Source organism: Urocampus carinirostris, chromosome 2 (genome assembly GCF_059441175.1).
Source record: "Urocampus carinirostris isolate Australia breed hairy pipefish chromosome 2, RoL_Ucar_1.0, whole genome shotgun sequence".
Taxonomy (NCBI): domain Eukaryota; kingdom Metazoa; phylum Chordata; class Actinopteri; order Syngnathiformes; family Syngnathidae; genus Urocampus; species Urocampus carinirostris.
The window spans coordinates 6,836,829-6,857,500 of NC_142350.1; the positions used below are offsets into that span (position 1 = coordinate 6,836,829).

General features: G+C 42.3%; 2 protein-coding genes across 2 annotated transcripts; both read right to left on the reverse strand.

Moving 5' to 3' along the window:
* Nucleotides 1–425: 425 nt before the first annotated feature.
* cart4 (cocaine- and amphetamine-regulated transcript 4) lies at nt 426–5,901 on the reverse strand. Its single transcript, XM_088327768.1, has 4 exons — nt 5,741–5,901; nt 4,616–4,767; nt 4,288–4,374; nt 426–768 (listed from the first exon to the last, which is right to left on the reverse strand). The coding sequence occupies exons 1-4, from the start codon at nt 5,877–5,879 to the stop codon at nt 661–663; spliced, it is 486 nt and encodes a 161-aa protein (XP_088183894.1). The 5' UTR covers nt 5,880–5,901; the 3' UTR covers nt 426–660.
* A 6,925-nt stretch (nt 5,902–12,826) lies between these two features.
* On the reverse strand, nt 12,827–14,810 carry LOC148370832 (uncharacterized). Its single transcript, XM_088327769.1, has 4 exons — nt 14,685–14,810; nt 14,237–14,317; nt 13,983–14,161; nt 12,827–13,917 (listed from the first exon to the last, which is right to left on the reverse strand). Exons 1-4 carry the CDS (start codon nt 14,728–14,730, stop codon nt 13,864–13,866), a joined length of 360 nt encoding a protein of 119 aa, XP_088183895.1. The 5' UTR covers nt 14,731–14,810; the 3' UTR covers nt 12,827–13,863.
* Between the last annotated feature and the right edge of the window lie 5,862 nt (nt 14,811–20,672).

Below are 20,672 nucleotides of genomic sequence, written 5' to 3' on the forward strand. Positions count from 1 at the left end.
TTGAGTTGCTTTGAGATCGGTCCCTCAAATAAAGTAACAGTCTCAGGCTGGTTTGGGCTTTTAAACCCGCGGGCCTGGTTGGGCCCAATTTTACCTCTAGGCTAGAGGTAAAAACTACCATGTCGCCTGACTCAGGTAAAAGTGGATGAAAAATGGGGAAGTTTAAAGCTAAATGGTAATAACACACTAATAACCTAATAAAAACCTTGTTTTAAGCATTATTGCTGTCATTACTTGGGTCAGAGGCAAAAAAATTAAAAAATAAACTACCTTGACCGCGTTGACGGCAAAACTGGAAGATAAAAAAGCTTTCCATTTCCGTAAATATGAAATCCCCAGGTGATGAGTAACAAACTACAAAATCAAGTTTAAAGAAAGGTGCGGAGCCGGACAAAACAGTGTTTCAATTGCAAGAAGACAGGAAATAGTGTTAATAATGTTTATTGAACAAAATGGGAGGTGACACCAGGTGAGGGTTGACAGTGAGAAGGACAGCAAAGAAGTAAAAGTGCTGCAGGTAAAGAACACCCGTGATGACGCCAGTTAATGACCGTCACAAAACGGGAATAGCGCCATCTTGGTTTGAAATTACAGTGTGAGAATCTTTGTTTGAGTTAGCCGTTAGCTAAACTGCGTCCTCACAGGTGGGCGGCGCGGTGTTCAATAACAGCGCAGGAAGAAAGTGTTGCATGCCGTTCCCCTCAAGCAGTCGCAAAGACGTCCGATTCGGGGGCCGTGCTTCATGGCGCAGCGCTCGCCAACATCGCACTGACGCACCAAACCAAAAACAATCGTGTCAACAAATTGCACTAACAAACATTTGCAGTACTGAGATGACTTTGGTGCGTCTTGTGAGTTTTTACTGTTATGCACGTTTTAGACCAGGCCATGTTGTAGATGTAGCCTGTGCAGCCTCTAGAGCAGGGGTCACCAACCTTTTTCAAGCAGAGAGCCAGTTTTTGTTACTAAAAAGCGCAAAAGGTACCCAGTTTGATATGGATTTCTAAAATAGGACCTTACATAGTTAAAAAGATAGCTTGATAGTAAGCTTAATAGGTAAACAGGTAAAAAAGAGGTGGTTAGCTAGCTGGCTAAAAGAGTAAAAATCTAGATAGATAGCTAGAAAGGAGGCCAAAATTTAGCTTGATAACTAGGAAAAAAGATAAAATGTTAGCTAGTGAGTGTGCAAACAATGTAAAAAGCTAACTCGGTAGCTAAAAAGGTAGGAAGTGAGGTACCTCCAAAGCTAAAAATGTAGCCAGATATCCAGCTAAAAACTGCACACATTCGGTCATTCGCTTCATAACACCCATATATTTGAATTTAGTTTGTTGTATTTCCTGATAAATAAATCAAAATGAATACATAAAATACATTTGTTTGATACATGGATGAATTCTCAGTCTATTGTCTTAATTGTTTTATAGAATGATAAATGCGTTATTTTTTGTCCATGAAGCCGGTGAACCGAAACATTATTTCACTAGAAAATCACAATGACCCAGGACCGGTGAGCTATTTTGAGAACAGGAATGCAGGATACTCAACCGTTCCTAGGGGGCACCTTTGTGCCTGTGAGCACCACGTTAGAGACCCTTGTCCTAGATACACTGTGTAATTAAAGCTTTTATAAATACATTTGACTTGAGATGTTAATTTGATGTCAAGTTGTTAATATGTTATTAATAAGATGTACAAAATACAAGAGGAGCAGTCAACTACTAAAACACCTGCCTTGTATAAGGGCACAGACTGATGCAACTATTTTTGAAGAATTGATCATCTATCTAAATACAGGGATCAATGATTTCTCATGCGAAGTAGAAAACAAATTTCTTAAAATTTCACAATGACGCATCACTCGTGTGCCATTTTTAGAACTGGTCCGCGGAAGGTGTTCTTAGGGGGCTACCTAGGGCCAGCAGGCACCACGTTGGTGATCTCTAGTTTAAACATCCATATGGTTATTGTGAATATTACTACTACCAATTCTGTGTTATTATAACTAAAACAGAATAGCTGACTGAAATCAACCACAAAAACATGCTTATAATTTTATTTATTTGTTAAAATTATTATTATTATATAATTATGACTACTGTGTTATTGTTAAATAGCGAGCAAGAAATCAGTTTAAATGAATATGTATTATATCCCAGAGGAGCTTCAGGAGTTATAAGAAAGAAAAAAAACAACGTACACAACAGAAACAGCAAAACTGTAAAAATGTCATATAAAATGACACACGCAATCTGGAACCAAAAGTGATGCAGGAAACACAGAAGTAGTATTATTTCCCTTTTTTTTTTTTTACTTAACACTCAAATAAACACAAAATAAGTATGTCGAACACTTACTAATAAAATTAAATCTATTTTTATCCCTGTGCTATATTTATTATACATTAAAACAGTATTTTATTATTTAAGGAAAACAATTGCCTTAAAAGTACATTGATGGCATTGAATTATCCAATACGGACGAAAACTGGCGCCAAAGGAGCACAGCATAGCAGCAAGACTTCAGAGTATGGATTACGCTATGTACTGTAAAATAAATACAAATTGATTGACCTATAAATAGTTATAAAAAATTAAGTTGGTATGATTGATCATGTATTTTTGCCTATTACTCAAAACGATATTTTTGAATGAAAACTGTTTTTTTTACAACTAAGAGGCACTAAACATTACACACGGTCCCTTTAGGGGCCACACACTCCCTGTCTGGCTTTGAAAGACACTTTGGTTAGTTCACACTGCAAAGCTTAATTCTCAATTCCAATATTCCAATTTAGATACACACACACACACACACACACACACACACACACACACACACACACACACACACACACACACACACACACACACACACACACACACACACACACACACACACACACACACACACACACATATATATATATATTTATTTATATTTATTTATATATATATATATATATATATATTTATACATATATATACATATACACATATACACATATACGCAGTGGTTAGCGCGTGTGCGGCACAGTTCTGAGGTCGTGGAAACCTCCTGCGTGGGTTCAAATCCAGCTACCGGCCTTACTGTGCGGAGTTTGTATATCTTCCCCGTGCTTGGGTTTTCCTCCGGGCACTCCGGTTTCCTCCCACATTCCAAAGACATGCATTTCAGGTGGATTGGCCGGTCCAAATTGTCCCTAGGTGTGAATGAGTGAGTTGTCTGTCTCTGTGTGCCCTGCGATTGGCTGGCAACCAGTTCAGGGTGTTCCCTGCCCACTGCCCGATGATTGCTGGGATGGGCTCCAGCACCCCCGCGACCCTACTGAGGATAAGCGGTGAAGCTAATGAGATGAGAATGAGACATATACACATATACATACATATTATATATACATATTATATATACATATTATATACACATATAATATATATATATATATATATATATATATATATATATATATATATATATATATATATATATATATATATATATATATATATATATATATATATATATATATATATATATATATATATATATATATATATATATATATATATATATATATATACATATACACACACACACACACAAATGCTGAAGCACAGTAGCTGAGTGATGCGGCACAGTTCTGAGGTCATGGGTTCAAATTTAGCTACCACTGGCTGGCAACCAGTTTAGGGTGTCCCCTGCCCAAAGAGGCTGGGATGGGCTCCAGCACCCCCGTGACCCTACTGAGCATAAGGGGTGCAGATAATGCATGTATGTATGTATTTACATGTAAATATAAATATATGTATGTTTATAAAATTTAATCCAAAGAGGGTTCACCCCAAAAAACTGTGTACAGACTTTTAATTTATTGTTGATTGGATGGTCTTTGATAATTGAGATCTGATTGAATGGTTGTTTTTGGAAAAAAAAAAAAAACCTAAATAAGACATTGGTCCAGTACTATAGTAGTAGTTTTTTCACCAAGTACTTTTTTACTCTAACTCAAGTAATTATTTGGATGATTACTTTTACTTTTACTCGAGTCATATTATTCTGAAGTAACAGTACTTTTACTTAATTTTTTGGCTACTCTACCCACCTCTGCCTAGAACTAAACCTTACAAGCGAGCAACACAAATAGTGTCATTTTATATCATCACGAGAACCTGTGTTTTATTTAAAGCTATTCTATGACACCTACTCAAGGGCACACCTAAACGTAAGAATTTTTTTTCCAGTTTGTGATTCTCATGTGGTGATGGAAGGAGTCACTCGTGTTCTCACCCGAGGGATGTAGCTGGCCTTCTTCTCCACGGACAGACCCAAGCCGTTTTCTTCCTCCTCGTCTAGGAAGCCCTGCAGCGCCACCGCCTGCACACAAACACACAACCGGTATCGATAAACATGGCGGCATCCTGCGGCGCGTGGCGAGGTGTAAAACATATGAGTGTGGGTTAATGATAGGCAGCCCTGATGATGGACTACTAAAGGGGAAAGGAATGGGCTCATTATAATCAGCCATCTTTCATCTGATTGGCTGCAGTCATTCGATGTAGTTATGGTAAATTTCACGTGACGGCACAAACAGACACAAACAAGCACATTAACGTACCAGGTCGTCATTTGCAAATCGCAAGAGCTGTTCTTGGTCGGGCGTGGCAGGAATTTTTGTATCTGCCGACAACCTTTGACCCCAGCAGATGACCGTCAACAGGGACAAGCTCATATACAGGAACAGGAACGTTCGTACGCTCTCCATTGCACCTGCAACCGCATTAATAGAAAATCCAAAATATATTCTAATTATTGTTATTACTTTGTCACTGTATTATTATTATTAGGGCCGGTAATCTCATCTCATCTCATTAGCTGCACCGCTTATCCTCAGTAGGGTCGCGGGGGTTCTGGAGCCCATCCCAGCAATCATCGGGCAGTGGGCAGGGGACAACCTGAACTGGGGGACAGACAACTCGCTTGCTCATTCACACCTAAGGACAATTTGGACCGGCCAATCCACCTGAAATGCATGTCTTTGGAATGTGGGAGGAAACCGGAGTGCCTGGAGGAAACCCACTCAAGCACGGGGAGAACATACAAACTCCGCACAGGAAGTAGCTGAATTTGAACCCACTCAGGAGGTTCCCAAGACCTTAGAACTGTGCCTGCACTGCGCCGCCGTGCTACCCTAGGGCCGGTAATACTAAATTTAAATAGAGACTTGTTCTGATGAATGCAAAACCTGAAAAGAGAGATATTTTATTATTTTGATTGTTATTATTTTGTTACCGTCTTACGTTAGCATTGCTGAAATACATAAAATGATAAAAAAAATAAAAGAGCTCAAAAAAGCTTGAAAAAAACACGGAGCAAGGTATTACTGGCTTAGTCGTAGAAATTGCAGAGGAGAAAAACATTGCGCTTATTCAATTTAATAAGGGCATATGTTGAATGCAATTCATCTTATTTTATATATTGTTCAATTTATTTTACTATTTTAGCTCCCTATTATCTTTCTTCTACAAGAAAAAAAGGTTTAAAAATGTTTATAATGCAACTTTTATATGAGTCTCTTAAGGTCATTATTTAAAGATAAAATTTGAACCTATCAAGGTTTTTTTTTAGCTTGAGTTTTCTGTGGGGAAAGTCTATTAACTGCAGAAATTTGATCAACTAACCTAGAAAACTCCAAATAAATCACCCAAAATCAAATCAAAAACAAAACAATGAAGTTTATTACCTGATTCTGGTGGAAAGATGATTTTCTTCTTTTTGTCCTTCTTTCTTCTCGTGGTCTGGTGGTGGTGGTGTCTCTCGGGGGTTGCGGCGCCTTTGCCTTTATCCTCTCCGTGGCGTGGCGCCCTCCCACCTTTTGTCATTCGTCAGCTCAAAAGTGCGTCCGCCAGCTTCTCGCTGATGGATGAAGAAGGCGATCTTTTCAATATTCAAAAGGTTGTCGCAAGGTGAGCGGACATCGGAGTCAAAGGTTAAACAGGCGTAAGTGTCCCGTGTTAGCGAGGCGCCCGCTTTGCCGGAGGGTCTTTGGTTTGGAGTGAGGCACTCGCGTTGACTGGAAAATAAATCATCCAGACATCTCCTTTTTTCAATTTGACTTGAGTTTCAAATCAAAACTACTTTTTACCATACACCCTTAAATTTATAAGAGGAATAACAGAGAGAACAGGAAAAAAGAAAAGAACAAAGGAACAGAAAAAAAGAACAGATGAACGAAAGAACAAAAAAAGGAGGAAAGGAAGAGCAAAGATAGAATGTGAGGAGCAAAGAAAGTCAGGAAGTATCAGATACAGAAAGGGCAGGAATGAGCAAGGAATGAGAATGGGAAGAACATAAAAAGAACAGATGGAAGAATGAAAGAAGGAAGGAGCAAAGAAAAGAACAAAGAAAGAGCAGAGGAAGAGAAAAATGAAGGGATGGTTGAATTGAAGGATAGAAGGTGAAAAAGACAAAGGCGCAAAGAAACAAAGGAGAGGGAGAGAAAGGGGGGAGAGAGAGAGATAGAGCGAGAGATAGAATATTGATATTATTTTTATTATTACGATTGTTATGACATTATTATTACAAAACGTGTTTGTGCATTTTTGTTCACAGTTTTCAAAATAAACAAACAAGCAATACAATAAACAAAAACTTAGCAAGTCGGCTAGCTTACAAGCTAACGAAATCTTACGTCTTAAATAGCTCAGTTTGTAAGCAGCGGCTGAGAATATAGTTCATAACTTCATGACTTTCCTGTAGTATTTGAGAAAAAAGTAACATCGAGAAATGAGCATTGAGAGCCTTACGTGTGCCGACATTGCACCGAATATCCGTTTCTTTTTAAGCACGTTTTTGCGCCGTGACGCCATAATTAAATGGCTGGTGTGTACTAAGTTGGTCAGCCAGTAGAGGACGTTTATTGACAACAAAACGATAGAATAGTAACGTTAAAAAGTGTCAAATGATATATATATATATATATATATATATATATATATATATATATATATATATATATATATAGAGAGAGAGAGAGAGAGAGAGAGAGATACTTAAAAAATCTGAAACAATTACCGTATTTTCCGCATTATAAGGCGCACCTAAAAGCCATTATTTTTTTCAAAAGCTGACCATGCGCCTTATAATACAGTGCGCCTTATTTATGGATCAATTTTAAAATTGCAAAGTTTTCCAACTAACTTGCAGCCGCCGACTAGATTTTCCCCTGAACGCCAAGTAGTACGCGGTGTATGCTGGGATTTATTTACCGGCGTTTCATTGGCTAACCAATGTGTCAATCATCATTTCAATCGATCACTATTGGCTAAAGTTATTCGGAGGTCAAGAGGCGGATCCTTTTTATCATTTACAGGCTGGCATTGGCTTAAACGGCAAAACAAAGCCTGCAATTGGCCGAAAAAGATGTGTCAATCATCAGTTGAATCGATCACTATTGGCTAAAGTTATTCGGAGGTCAAGGGGCGGATCCTTTTTATCATTTACAGGCTGGCATTGGCTTAAACGGCGAAACAAAGCCTGCAATTGGCCAAAAAAGATGAATGCGTATAGCACGTGGCTGACGGCATAGAGAAAGCATTTTTCTCTATTCTGTATTTGTAAATATTTTATTCTCCTGGATTTACTACCCTCACGGATATAAGAGGACATTGGCTGCACATTATTATGAACACAACGACTTCGGTGAGCTACTCCGGGTTTTATATTGTCCCTGTATCTTGTTTCAGACTGAACTCGAAGTTTCTGTGATAAGCGGTGCAGATAATGGATGGAATGGAGTGTCTATTTTTAAATTAAACTCAATTCCAAGTGTTTATTGTCATATGCACATTAAAGTTGCGAGCGAAAAAGAAAATAGATACTAAGGAATGGTTGGCATTTCTTGAATCCCAAGACTTTAACCTTCCGAATGATGGAACGATGCATTTGAGTGACATCGTACGGACACCGCATCCGCACGTGTTCTCGACACGTATTTGCGTCTTTGCAAGCTTTCGGAATGTTAAGGGGGTAATAAGTTGGACTGAACTATCTGACTGTTTTGTCGACGTTCCCATTGTAGCGCCTTAAAATCCGATGCGTCTTATGTATGTCAAAAATAGGACCAAAAACTATTTTTTCGGGGTGCGCCCCATAACCCGGTGCGCCTGATAGTGCGGAAAATACGGTAAATGGTATTTGGTGTCATTTAATGTCCTCCTTTTTTCATGTCCAGTTGCGTCATGAGACCATGTAAATATTTTTAAGAGCTTTAGCTCATCTATTGTTCTTTGTCTCTTTTTGAATGTTTACTATTTAAATAAAGCTTTGTAGTTATAACTGTTTTGATTTGAACATTTAACCGGTTTGGCCCGTGTACAGTTCATTTGCGTGTACGTGTTTGTGTGCGTTTCCACGCGTGTGCAAGTCTTTGACCTCCTAAGGAAGACAAACGACGTGTTCCCCTTTCAAGTTATTCAGCATCAAAGAAACATTTTATCATCTTTGAACCATTCGGAGGATGACGTCAGCGTCGGCCCCGCCCGCAAGGTCTCACGTCAAGTCTGACCGAGGTCGTCATGTTTGACGTCCGCGAGTGCAAAACAAAATAAACAAAATATATTTAATTAGATCCCTAAACCACTAGGCTCGTAGGGGCACCGTTTACTGTGGTGTATCTTGAGCGTGTACAGCCTGGTGGCGTCCATCCCTCTCTGGGCTAACATGAACAAATTATATTTGAATTATTCACCACTTTCCTGTATCTTTTTTCATTATTAAATGTGTTCATAGAAGGCTTTATTTTTATATTTGTACTGACATAAGTTGGCATGTCCTGCACGGTTGCCATGGCGCCCAGCTGGCCCCGCCCCTTGACACCGGCTGAGACGCATTGGACTGATTGCTCTTGAAGTACTTAAGCGCGCTCTTTTGTACTGTGCGTTGCTGGAACGTTTGTTAAACCTGGTTAAACTCCTTGAGACATCTGTTAAAACCTGTTAAATGCCTAGTTCCGTGAATCTGCCTGTATTTGATCCTGTTTTGTTTTTGGTATAATTCGTTTGTTTGTTTTTGACAACTTTTCTTATGTTGGGATTTCTAATCCACTCCGCGACCATCGATCCCCGGATCGAGTGTGCTCACCCTCCTCATCCTCCCCCAATAAATTGTGAGTACGTCTACGCGAATGGGTCCTTTTTCCCGCTCCGATTCGTGACATAAATATGGCAGACAACACCAGTGTTAATAGAGGTCCTGATATCAGCCCGGTACTGTTGAGCCTATTAGCGGGGTTTTTTGATAAGTGTTGGTGCTCCTACAAACTGAGTTTTAAGTACCGTGTCCAATGGCCAATACCCTATCAATAGCCATCACAAATAGTGATGGCCCAAAATGTGTCCTGATATCACCTCGATACCAGGTAATGGTACTCGTCTATACCAGGTTGGTGGTGCTGATTCCAACCTCATATTGAGGTACTCGTGACCAATACTAATATTGTATCATACTCGTATCTGCATTTAATGATGACAATAATTACATCACTTGATATTTATTTACTCCTCCCTGATCTGCTACCTTATCGTGGTGGAGGAGTTTGTGTGTCCCAATGATCCTAGGAGCTATGTTGTCGGGGGCTTTAAGCCCCTGGTAGGGTCACCCATGGCAAACAGGTTCTAGGTGAGTGGCCAGACAAAATGCAGATCAGAAAACCTATTATGACGAGCAAAAACATTGGTCCTCAATTTCCCTCGCCCGGACGCGGGTTTCCGGGGCCCCCTTCTGGAGCCAGGCCTGGAGGTGGGGTCCGCTTGCGAGCTCCTGGTGGCCGGACCTTTACCCACGGGGTCCAGCCAAGCACAGCCCAAACGGACGACATGGGACCCTCTTCCCATGGGCTCACCACCTGTAGGAGGGGCCAAAGGGGTCGGGTGCGCAGAGAGCTGGGTAGCGGCCAAGGGAGGGGTCCTTGGCGCGACGATCCCCGGCCACAGAAACTGGCTTTTGGGACATGGAACGTTACCTCTCTGGCAGGGAAGGAGCCCGAGTTGGTGCGTGAGGTTGAGAAATTCCAACTAGATATAGTCGGACTCACCTCCACACACGGCTTGGGCTCTGGAAACCAGTCCTCTCGAGAGGGGTTGGACTCTCTTCCACTCTGGAGTTGCCCATGGTGAGAGGCGCGGAGCTGGTGTGGGCATATTAGTTGCTCCACGGCTCGGCGCCTGTACGTAGGGGTTCACCCCAGTAGACGAGAGGGTAGCCTCCCTCCGTCTTCGGGTGGGGGGACGGGTCCTGACTGTTGATTGCGCTTATGCACCAAATAGCAGTTCAGAGTACCCACCCTTCTTGGAGTCCTTAGAGGGTGTGCATGAGAGCGCGCCCCCTGGGGACTCACTCGCACTGCTGGGAGACTTCAACGCTCACGTGGGCAATGACAGTGAGACCTGGAGGGACGTGATTGGGAAGAACGGCCCCCCTGACCCGAATCCGAGTGGTGTTTCGTTATTGGACTTCTGTGCCCGGCATGGTTTGTCCATAACGAACACCATGTTCAGATATAAGGGTGTACATTTGTACACTTGGCACCAGGATACCCTAGGCCGTAGTTCGATGATCGACTTTGTCGTCGTTTCGTCTGACCTGCGGCCGCATGTTCTGGACACTCGGGTGAAGAGAGGGGCGAAGCTGTCAACTGATCACCACCTGTTGGTGATTGGCTTCGATGGTGGGGGAAGATGCCGGTCTGACCCGGCAGACCCAAGCGTGTTGTGAAGGTCTGTTGGGAACGGCTGGCAGAATCTCCTGTCAGAAGAAGTTTCAATTCGCACCTCCGGCAGAACTTTTCCCATGTCCCGAGAGAGGCGGGGGACATTGAGTCAGAGTGGACCATGTTCCGCGCCTCCATTGTGGAAGCGGCTGATCGGAGCTGTGGCCGTAAGGTAGTCGCGGCGGCAACCCTCAGACCCGTTGGTGATCACCGGCGGTGAGGAATGCCGTCAAAGTGAAGAAAGAGTCTTATCGGGCCTTCCTGGCCTATGGGACTCTGGAAGCAGCTGGCAGGTATCGGCTGGCCAAGCGGAATGCGGCTTCGGCGGTTGCCGAGGCAAAAACTCGGGCATGGGAGGAGTTTGGCGAGGCCATGGAAGCCGACTTCCGAACGGCTTCGAGGAAATTCTGGTCCACCATCCGACGTCTTGGCGGGGAAGCGGTGTGCCATCGACAGTGTGGGGCGCTGCTGACCCGGGACGTTGTGAATCGGTGGGCGGAGTACTTCGAAGACCTCCTCAATCCCACCGACACGTCTTCCTCTGGGGAAGCAGAGCCGGAGGACTCTGAGTTGGGCTCTCGCATCTCTGGGATTTAAGTCACCGAGGTGGTCAAAAAGCTCCTCGGTGGCAGGGCCCAGGGGTCGATGAGATTCGCCCGGAGTTCATTAGGGCTCTGGATGTTGTGGGCGTGTCATGGTTGACATCCCTCTGCAACATCGCGTGGACATCGGCGACAGTGCCTCTGGACTGGCAGACTGGGGTGGTAGTTCCCGTCTTTAAGAAGGGGGACCAGAGAGTGTGTTCCAACTACAGGGGAATCACACTTCTCAGCCTCCCTGGTAAGGTCTATTCGGGGGTACTGGAGAGGAGGGTCCGCCAGGAGGTCGAATCTCAGATTCAGGAGGAACAGTGTGGTTTTCATCCTGGCCGTGGAACACTGGACCAGCTCTACACACTCTGCAGGGTCGTTCAGGGTGCATGGGAGTTTTCCTGTCCGGTCTACATGTGTTTTGTGGACTTGGAGAAGGCATTCGACCGTGTTCCTCGGGAAGCCCTGTGGGGGGTGCTTCGGGAGTATGGGGTACCGCACAGTCTTATCCGGGCTGTGCAGTCCCTGTATGCCCAGTGCCAGTCTGGTCTGTACTGGCAGCAGTAAGTCGGATTCGTTCCGCCAGGGCTGCCCTTTGTCACGATTCTGTTCATAACTTTTATGGACAGAATTTCTAGGCGCAGCCTTGGTAGGGATGGAGTCCGGTTTGGGGGCCTCAGCATTGCGTCACTGCTTTTTGCAGATGACGTGGTGCTGTTGGCTTCCTCAGGCCATGATCTTCAGCTCTCGCTGGAGCGATTCGCAGCCGAGTGTAAAGCGGATCAGCACCTTCAAGTCCGAGACCATGGTACTCAGTCAGAAAAGGGTGGCATGCTCTCTCCGGGTTGGGGAAGAGATCTTGCCCCAAGTGTAGGAGTTCAAGCATCTTGGGGTCTTGTTCACGAGTGAGGGTAGGATGGAACGAGAGATCAACAGACGGGTCGGTGCAGCGTCTACCGTCATTCGGACCCTGTATCGGTCCGTCGTGGTGAAGAGTTCCTACCCTCACCTATGGTCACGAACTTTGGGTTGTGACCGAAAGAACACGATCCCGGATACAAGTGGCCGAAATGAGTTTCCTCCGCAGGGTGTCTGGGTTCTCCCTTAGAGAAAAGGTGCAAAGCTCAGTCATCCGGGAGGGACTCTGTGTAGAGCCACTGCTCCTCCACATTGAGAGGAGCCAGTTGAGGTGGCTCGGGCATCTGATAAGGATGCCTCCTGAACGCCTCCCTCGGGAGGTGTTCCGGGCATGTCCTACCGGCAGGATGCCCCGGGGGCGACTTAGGACACGCTGGAGAGACTATGTCTCTCGGCTGGCTTGGGAATGCCTCGGGATGACCTGGAGGAGGTGGCTGGGGATAGGGACGTCTGGGCTTCCCTTTTAAGGCTGCTGCCCCCGCGACCCGACCTCGGATAAGCGGAAGATAAGTGGATGGATGGATGGATATTTATTTAAATAACAACAAAACGATTACAATTGGGTCATATATTTATTGTTTTTTAAAACAAAGGAGATACAGTTCAGGTGACTTCAGATTGATTGATTGATTGATTGAATTATTGATTGAATGAAATAGATGGATGGATGTGTTCATTAGGTGATTGATTCAATTATTGATTGAATCCTGAAGTGATTGATGCATTGATTGATCGATTGAATAAAATATGGATGGATGGATCGATGGATGGATGGACGAATTATTTAGGTTCATCATTCATTAAGGGAGTGATTGAATTATTGATTGAATCCTGAAGTGATTGATGCAAGGAGTGATTGGTCAGCCGGTCGGTCGATCGATTGATTGAATAAAATAGGATTGATTTATTAGATTCATTAAGTGAGTTCTCAAATTATTGATTGATTCCTGGAGTGATTAATTGATTAATTCATTGATTGATTGATTGATTGATTGATTGGATAGAATAGATGGATGGATAGATTGATTAAATAAGTGATTGAATTATTGATTTATTGCTGGAGTAATTGAGGCATCGATTGATGATTGGACGGATGAATAGATGGATTACGTGGATGATTGGATTTATGATTCATTGATTGATTGGTTGATTGTTGTTGCATTATTAAGTGATTGATTAGAATTGATGGATAGATTGATCGATGCATTGATGAATTGATTTATTGTTGGGTAAATTGATGTATGTATGTATGTATGTATGTATGTATGTATGTATGTATTGAACGATTGATTGACTAGATAGATAGATAGATACTCTATTTATCCCCGTAGGGAAATTCACACTAGTAGATAGATTATGTTTTTTGATTGATTAGTGGATCTGTGCATGGATTGGTGGGTGTATTCATGTATTGATTGATACATTAATGGATCGATAGATCTATTGATTGATTGATTGGGTGGTTGGCTGAATAGATGGACTGATCGGTCGATTGATTGATTGATTGATTGAACGATTGATTGACTGAAGACATGACGTTTCAAAAGTAGGACAATAGCATGTGTGTACATCACAATGAATATCCGAAGATCACGTGTGCGTTGCCATGACAACGGCCATCATCATCAGCATCACCATCACGCCCTTAAAGCAAAAAGAGTAAAGGATCTGAAATTCACAGCAAGGCCGATCTCATCATTTGTCCTCACCGAGCAGACAAAGTTCGACACCGACGCGCCGCCAACAGTGATTCCGCTTCCTTCGGTTGCCGTGGCCATGCTCCAGTCCCGGTCTTCCTCCTCCCGGTCCTCGTCCTGGTCCTCCTGTGAGTCCAACAAGTCCTTCCTGTCCTTCAAAAACTTGTCCAAGTCTTCGCTGCTTGTGTTGCCTGCGCGCGCACAAACAAGCCAATTAAGTTGAGGTGGACGTGTGCGCATCCATGCATGTGCGTGGGCGTGCTCACTATAAAAAGTGTAACGTAGCGTGGAGTTGTCATCAAGGTATTCGTATTCTGGGGATGACGTCATCAGCTCCGCACCCAAACCTGAACACACACACATGCAGACAACTACTTGGTTTCTTTAGAGACGAAATGATAAGACAGATGGAACACATGTGGGAGAGTATAAATCACACGCGTGCGCGCATGCACGTACACTCCAACGGGAAACATACCTCCTGGAGAGCTTGTGTGTGCGTGTCAACAAACACACACACTTGAAAGTATTTAAAGAAGTGAGTGTATTTCAAATGTCATCACCTGTCAATCAAGCCGCTTACTGTCACAACGATGTGAAAGATGGAATGATTGACAGTTAAGTCACGCTGTGCATAAGAAGGAAACTTGCAGAATAGTTGTAGGAGTTCTTACGCACGCACGCACACATAGGTGCAAAATTTCGAAGACTTACCTGCCGTGAAGACAAGGAAGAGTGCAGACACACACAAGAGCGTCATGTTGCGTGGACTTTGTTTGCGCGTGTGTGTGAGAGTGAGTGTGAGAATTTTTAAGGAAGAGGAGGGGGTGGGGCTTAGAGGGTGGCGTCCTCGGGGGGCTGTTGTGGTTTTCCTGCCTAAAATATTTGAGCTCTCGCCAAATGATGTTCCAAAAAGTAGACATACACACACACACACACTTACTAAATCATCATCATAAGATAAGTTGGGATAGCATAAGATAGTTTTGTAACTTATTATTTAAAAACATTTTCCATGTGTGTGTGTGTGCCACAAAAAAAACTCTTTGTTTCCCTCCAGCACAGCTGGATGCTCAACAATAGCCTCAACACCCTCGTGCGCGCGCGGGCACGCACACTCACCCACACAGTTCCCGTGTCATTCTTCTATTTTCCGTTCTCAGGCCCAAGCACCTGATGCTGGTAAATGTATTCTCGATCATGTCATCGGGGGTTGCTGGGGTAGGAGGGGTGATGAGGAAAGGTCAGGGTTGGGAGGTTTGATAAAAGTAGGAGGTGCCGAAGAACATGCTGGAGCAAGATGTGCTTTTGGAAAAGACAGTGATCCCGAAGAGGAATTTCAAAGGTTAAAGTTTGCAGAAAAAAATGTAAGAGCACAGGGATATGTCTGGGATGGATAGGTAGATGGATGGATAAATGAACATACAGTTGGATAAGGGTATGGAGGGATGGATGGATGGATGGATGGATGGATGGATGGATGGATGGATGGATGGATGGGTGGGTGGGTGGATGGATGGATGGATGGATGGATGGATGGATGGATGGATGGATGGATGGAAGAGTTGTTGGACACTCTGATGGACAGATGGATGATTGGATTGGTGAATTTATTAGCGGACAGTTGGTTACATTGATGGCTGGATGGATGGATGGATGGATGGATGGATGGATGGATGGATGGATGGATACAATGATGGATGGATGGATGACGTGTTGGATACTCAGATGAACAAATGGATAATTGGATGGGTGAATGGATTTTCTGACAGTTGGTTAGACTGATGGCTGGATGGATGAATGGCTGGGTGGATAAATTGGCAGACATACAGATTAGAGGGAGGATTTTAAGCCCGAGCCTGCCGCAAGCCCGAATGGAAATTTGGGTCGGATCGGGCCTAAAATGTCAATCATTGCTTCGGGTTCAGGCAGAGCCGGGCTTCTCTCCCTCTGACTTTTAAAAAGAAAAAAGTATCCACGTCATTGTTCTTACTTAGTTTTCCCTGCGGAGGGTCAATGCACAATGGAATCCATCCCCCATCACGCAACACAAATCGAGCGCGCAAAATCACTAAGCCTGGGTGGATACATTTTTTTTCTTCACAAGAAAAAAAGGTCTCACAATCGAAATATTCTGACTGGGTCTTTCAAATCAAGTTAATATGTCAGGTTTGCGCTAGTTCAGGCCTTAATGCCCGCGGGTTGGGTAACCATCTTACCTCTAATAATGAACGGATAAATAATTGGACGGACGAATGGATGGAGGAAAGAATGGATGGATAAATTGGAGAACATTCGGATGAACAGACGGATGGATGGACGGAATTATGGATGAACTGTTGGACAGTTACTGTAAAAAAAAAAGGAAGGCCACACGATTGGCCTTGAGCGCTTCGTGGGAACAAATAAGATAAACGATGACAGGACATCATTTCAGATCTCCCCCCTGGGGGAGATGAGCGCAAAAGGGGAGGGGGGTGCCCCCCACCCCCAGCGGGGTGTCAGCGTATCCTGTAAACACACCAATAAAGTTTTTTCTTTGCATTGTTTTCCCTTTCAACACAAAACACACAATACAAAGTAAAAACCCCAAAAAGAGGTGATGACGTCACATGTCACGTGACACCCTCACGCCTGACAATGGCGACCAACGGGGGTTCAAAGTACGCGGATGTGCTTCCCATCATGCAGCTGGGCGGGCCCGCGTCCTCCGGAGGGTGCTAGTGTGCCCCGGGGCATGCTGGGAAAGTGCCGGCTTCTCACGGAGGCTAAATCTAAACGCGGCAGCTGAACGGTGTCACAAATTCCGACGTGCTCTGAACGCATCGCGGCGAGTTTCTCATAATCACCACGGTCGTTAAGAAGATTCCAAAATATAGATTACAGACTATAATTGTGGATGTAAACCCCATTTGATTATTTTTTTAACCATTTAAATGAATGTATAAATGCCTACTTTTTTTGAAACACCAATCAAATTAAATAAATGTACAAATGGCACACGCGTATTTTCAGAGCACAATTTAATTGATACTTTTAAATGACTGTATAAATAAATGCAATTTTTTTAGACAAAACTGTACAACCAAATTATTAATCATTTACATACATTCTTAACTACATGAATAAATGCATATTTTTTCCCATAATACCTTTAAATAATTTTTCCTTCAATACTCACAAATATTACTTAAAATGTACTACTGTTATTTCTCATCATTATTTAGTTACAACTGACCGATAACGGATAATGGATAATGAATAACGAAGATAGAACAATAACCCTTAAAAACCGCAAACCCCTGTGGTGGCTCTACGGCTAAAATCACAACCTAAAAGTTGCACGCCTTGGTTTACTGATGAAACTAGATCGGGTAAACAAGACTGCAGGAAATATGAAAGAAAATGGCGCACTACCAAGCTTGAGCTTTTCCGTCAAACCTGGTGTGTCAGTTTGTTGAAGTATAAAACAGCTCTTGCCTCTGCAACATCGGCTTATTTTTCGAAGGTATTTGCGGCACAAAAGAATAACCCAAAAATCCTTTTCGACACAGTAGCATTGCTAACGAGACAACAGATTATTCAAGATAGTTCTACCCGTTCAGCCCATGATTTTATGGTCTTCTTTAATAAGAGGATTCAATGCAAACGGGAAGAGATTTCTAAAGACCATGTAAATACGCCACATGTCAAAGGTCTGAAAATTTTAGATGCGCGACAGGGTGGCTGTCCAGGGATTTTTTTCCCAATTTAGAGATCCATCACTTGATAATCTTAAACAGGTGGTGAATACGGCCAAACTGACTACTTGGCTGTTTGACCCGCTTCTGGGTTGCTGATTAAAGGTCTTTTTGGGGTCCTTGGACCTTCAGTTCTAAATATTATAAACATATCACTGTAGTTCCAGTGGCTTTTAAGTCCGCTGTTATAAACCTACACTGAAACGACCCAACCTTGATCCAGAAAGCTTATGTAATTATAGACCTGTATCAAGCCTACCGTTTCTTTCTGAATTACTTGAAAAAGTTGTGGCACAGCAGCTGAATGATTTTATATGCGAGAACTATCTTTTTGAATCCATACAATCAGAATTCAGGGCTAACCACTCTACTGAGACAGCCCTGATTAAGGTAACTGATGATCTTCTACTGGCAATGGACACCGGCGCTTCATCCCTGTTGCTGTTGCTGGACCTTAGTGCTGCCTTTGACACTGTGGACCATAATATCTTACTAGACTGGTTAGAAAAATGGCTTGGTCTCTCAGGAACTGTCCTCTTATGGTTCAGATCCTACCTCTTAGATAGGGCGCACTGTGTTAAATATGGTGAAATTACATCTGAGCCCTTTAGTGTTACCTGTGGTGTTCCACAGGGTTCAGTACTTGGCCCCCTTCTTTTCAGCATTTACATGCTTCCATTAGGTGATATTATTAGAAAGTATAATATCAGTTTCCATTGCTACGCAGATGACACTCAACTATATCTTCCCAAATTTCTCCACTAAACTGTGGAAATTTGGAGGCATGCATTACTGAAATAATAATATGGATGTCACTTTACTTCTTGCGCCTCAACTCTGAAAAGATCAAAATGTTTGTTATTGGTCCATCTAAATGCCGTGACTTGTTCTCAAAAACTGCTTTGAACATTGACAAAAGTAATATCACCCAGAGTGACTCAGTCAAAAATTTAGGTGTCATATTTGACCCAATTCTGTCCTTATAAACACACGTTCGGAATATTACGAGAACAGCTTTTTTTCCATCTTCGCAAGATTGCCAAAATACGCCCTATGCTTTTCAGTCGGATGCGGAGATTATAATTCATGCGTTTGTTACCCCTCGTCTCGATTGCTGTAATGTACTACTCCCCGGTCTCCCGAAGTCCAAAATCAAGAGCCTTCAACTGGTATAAATGTGAGGCTTTTAACTAAGACAAGAAAGTTTGATCACATTACCCCGATTTTAGCTAGCCTGCACTGGCCCCCTGTTAGCTTAAGATGTGAGTTTAAGGTTCTGTTGGTACTATACAAAATCATGCATGGACTTGCTCCCTCATATCTTTCAGATTTGGTTTCCCCCTATGTTCCAGTCTGGAGCCTTCGCTTTGAAAATGCTGGTCTACTAGTAATCCCAAGAGCCAAGACGAGAACCGCAGGTTCAAGAGCGTTCTGCATTCGGGCCCCGGTGCTTTGGAATGATTTTCCCCCTGAGATTCGATCTGCAACCTCAGTGGAACTGTTTAAATCTAGGCTTAAAACACACTTCTATTCATAGCATATGAATAACCTATATTTTATGTTGACAATATATGTGTATTATTTGTTATTGCAACATCTGTTGCAGCCTGGTCATCCTGGAAGGGGGAATTACCTCATGTGTGGTCCCTTCTTAAGGTTTTTTGTATTCCTCATGCTGAGGTTTTTGAGTTTTTCCTTGCCCTCATGTAGGTTTTAGATCAGGGGACGGTGTAATAATAGTTGGTGGTTTGCAATAATCTGTGGTCTGTGCAGCCCTTTGAGAACCTTGATGAGGGCTATACAAATAAACATGACCTAACTTGACTATTTCATGTGATAAAATGGCAATTAATTTGTTACGAATAGTATCTTTATTTTCAAAAATAAGTTTTGGGATCAATTTTAATTTATAAATTGAAAAAAATACATAATTATTGAACTCTATTAATACCAGTTAGAGAAAATAATAATAATAATAATAATAATTTCCTTTGTATTGTCATTCTTTGTAACAATGTACACAGACCGAAATGTCGATACACCTGACCCGTTGTAGCGAGCCGATGCAGCCGCAGCCAACAGAGGGCGGCGCCATTATACCAATTAGGTATGACTCGAACCAGCGACATCCCAGTCTCAAAGCGGGCACACTACCATCTAGGCTACTGAGCTATATCAACATTTAGATGAAATGTTTTAAACTTTTCGTCATGATTATTTACATTATTTATAATATTTGTGTTAAAACGTCATGTTGTATTTAAAACAAATGACATATTTGATTGACAATGGAAATGACTAAAAAAATTAGATTTTATTTGTCAAAGGTTCACACAAAAAAAAGAATCGTATTCCATTTGTAGATAATTTTACTTATTTGTTTAATTCAATATTTGTACTTTAATGACATCACACATTTGACAAAACACAGTGCAAACATTTTCATCCATCTTTCTCAGTTAGCAAATAACCAAGATAATTTCAATAATTGTTTTTCTTTTGCAAAAAAAAAACCTTTTTCTACATAAAAATAAAATGTAAGAAAAAAGAGCAGATCTGTATGACAGATCGGATGTAAAATTGCCCATTAAAAAACAAAAAATGAGAAAAATAATCTACTTTGCTTCTAAATTTTGCCAATTAAAAAAAATATTCATTAGTTTAAAGAGAATAAAAGAAAAAGACATGAAACAGGGTGTGTATACCTTTTTCATGGCTAAAATTAACACTTTTAAGGACTTTCCAAGCCAATTTTCCAATTTCTCCAGTACCATTCACAGAACTCTAGTGTGAATCATGTATTTTGCAGAGCCACAAATATATCTGCAATTTACATTTACATATTTTTAATCTTGCATGTGCATTTATCAACACATTAGTTTTAGACTGAGTAAATCGCGAAAATATTTGGTTTCGAGACAAATCTCTCCCCAAATGGGTGTTGGGTAAAAATATGAATCTG